This window comes from Cinclus cinclus, chromosome 28, assembly GCF_963662255.1.
Source record: "Cinclus cinclus chromosome 28, bCinCin1.1, whole genome shotgun sequence".
Classification (NCBI taxonomy): Eukaryota; Metazoa; Chordata; class Aves; order Passeriformes; family Cinclidae; genus Cinclus; species Cinclus cinclus.
Genome location: NC_085073.1, coordinates 6,299,341 through 6,301,356, shown reverse-complemented (window position 1 = coordinate 6,301,356; position 2,016 = coordinate 6,299,341). Strand labels below are relative to the sequence as shown.

Below are 2,016 nucleotides of genomic sequence, written 5' to 3'. Positions count from 1 at the left end.
ATGTCGTGTGTCTCATGTCCCCTCTCCCCTCTCCCCTCTTCCCTCTCCCCTCTCTCCTCTCTCCTCTCTCCTGATGTCTCTCCTGTTTCCTGATGTCTCTCCTGATGTCTCTCCTGATGTCTCTCCTGATGTCTCTCCTGATGTCTCTCCTGTTTCCTGATGTCTCTCCTGTTTCCTGATGTCTCTCCTGATGTCTCTCCTGATGTCTCTCCTGATGTCTCTCCTGATGTCTCTCCTGTTTCCTGATGTCTCTCCTGATGTCTCTCCTGATGTCTCTCCTGATGTCTCTCCTGATGTCTCTCCTGATGTCTCTCCTGATGTCTCTCCTTTCTGCTGTCGCAGCCTCTCGGGCTCATCCTTTGACACGGTTCGGCTCTGGGCCATCGTGGCGCTGTCGCTGCTGCGGCTGCTGGGGACGCGCCAGCACCTGCAGGCGTACCTGGGGCTGGCCGAGCGCTGGGCGCGGAGCATCAGGAGGGAAGCGGGGCGGATCCCGGCGCTGGAGATCCAGAGGAAGGTCGGGAAGAGCGGGACGGGATCGGGGCGTGGCTGCTCCGTGCCGGGATTCCCAAATTCCCGCTGAGCCTTCCTGAATTCCTACTGTACATTCCCAAATTCCTACTGTACATTCCCAAATTCCCGCTGAGCCTTCCTGAATTCCTACTGTACATTCCCAAATTCCCACTGTACATTCCCAAATTCCCACTGAACATCCCCAGATTCCCCCTGAGCATTCCCAAATTCCCTCAGATCTCCAGGATTTACTGCTACGTGTCCGTGGTGAGCCTGCAGTACCTGGGGCCCATCATCCTCACCCTGCACTGCGCCCTGCTGCTCAAAACGCTGGGTCAGGAGGGTTTGGGGGGATCTGGGGGGATTTTGGGGGGTTTGGGGTGGGTGGGAAGGGACTGGTCCCCCAGTTGTCCCCAGTTCGGGTTCTGTGCAGTGGTTCTGGTCTGGTTTGCAGTGGGGACAAACTCGGGGCTGGGACTGACACCAGCAGGGCTAGGGATGGGGACATCCCAAAACCTGTCCCACAGGGACCCCGAAAACCTGTCCCAAAGGGACCCCCAGACCTGTCCCCTGTCCCAAAGGGACCCCCAGACCTGTCCCACAAGGACACCCCAGACCTGTCCCAAAGGGACCCCCAGACCTGTCCCCTGTCCCAAAGGGACACCCCCAGACCTGTCCCACAAGGACACCCCAGACCTGTCCCCTGTCCCAAAGGGACACCCCCAGACCTGTCCCCTCTGTCCCACAGGTCACCACTCCTGGGGGCTGTACCCCGAGTCCCCCCCGGTGTCCCCAGCAGCTCCGGTGGCCCCGTCACCCCCCGAGGGTGGCAGCAGCAGCGAGGACGTGCACGTGGTGGTGCAGGAGATCTCGGGGGTCCTGGGCTGCATCTTCACCCCCCCCTTCTTCCGAGGACTTTTCTCCTTCCTCACCTGGTGGGTGGCCACCTGCCAGGTGGTCACCAGCCTCTTCGGCCTCTACTTCCACCAGTACCTGGCAGCGTCCTGACTGGGAGGGACTGGGACGCGCCGCTCCCCTCGCCTGGTTGTCCCTGGATGTTTTGAGGACACTGTTGGTGCCACCAGGATGGGATTTGTGGCCTGTTCCTCATGGGGACGCTGGGCCAGCAGCCCCTGCAGTGCTGGGGACACGGTGGGGACCTCCAGGAGTGGCAGCTGGAGGTGCCAGCACAGATTTTGGGGTGTTCTCAGCTGAGGCTCAGCGGGGTTTTTGTAGGGTTTTGGTGTCAACCCCGCGCTCCGTGTGTGACCCTCAGGTCCAGCAGCCTCAGGGGTGGCTGCTGCACAATAAACGAGTGACACCAGTGTCCTTGTCACCCAAAAACTGCTCTTAGTGTCCCCAGATCCCCCCCTGAGCAGGTCACGCTGCAGGAGGAGACCTCAGCTCACCCCATCCCTGTCCCTGCAGTCACCCGGAGCTGGTTCCTCCTTTGGGTTCTGGGTTTGGGGTTGGAGGAGGACGCCTTGGGACCAGGAGGTTTTG

At 60.7% G+C, this 2,016-nt stretch overlaps 1 protein-coding gene across 1 annotated transcript in view; it reads left to right on the top strand.

Annotated features, from left to right (window-relative positions):
- Positions 1 to 1,521, top strand: part of TMEM161A (transmembrane protein 161A) — a 3,319-nt gene extending 1,798 nt beyond the window's left edge. Inside the window, 4 exon segments of the mRNA XM_062510010.1 lie at positions 9 to 170; positions 173 to 517; positions 751 to 847; positions 1,262 to 1,521. Of these exon segments, the coding sequence (XP_062365994.1) occupies positions 9 to 170; positions 173 to 517; positions 751 to 847; positions 1,262 to 1,521 (864 nt within the window).
- The last annotated feature ends 495 nt before the right edge of the window (positions 1,522 to 2,016 follow it).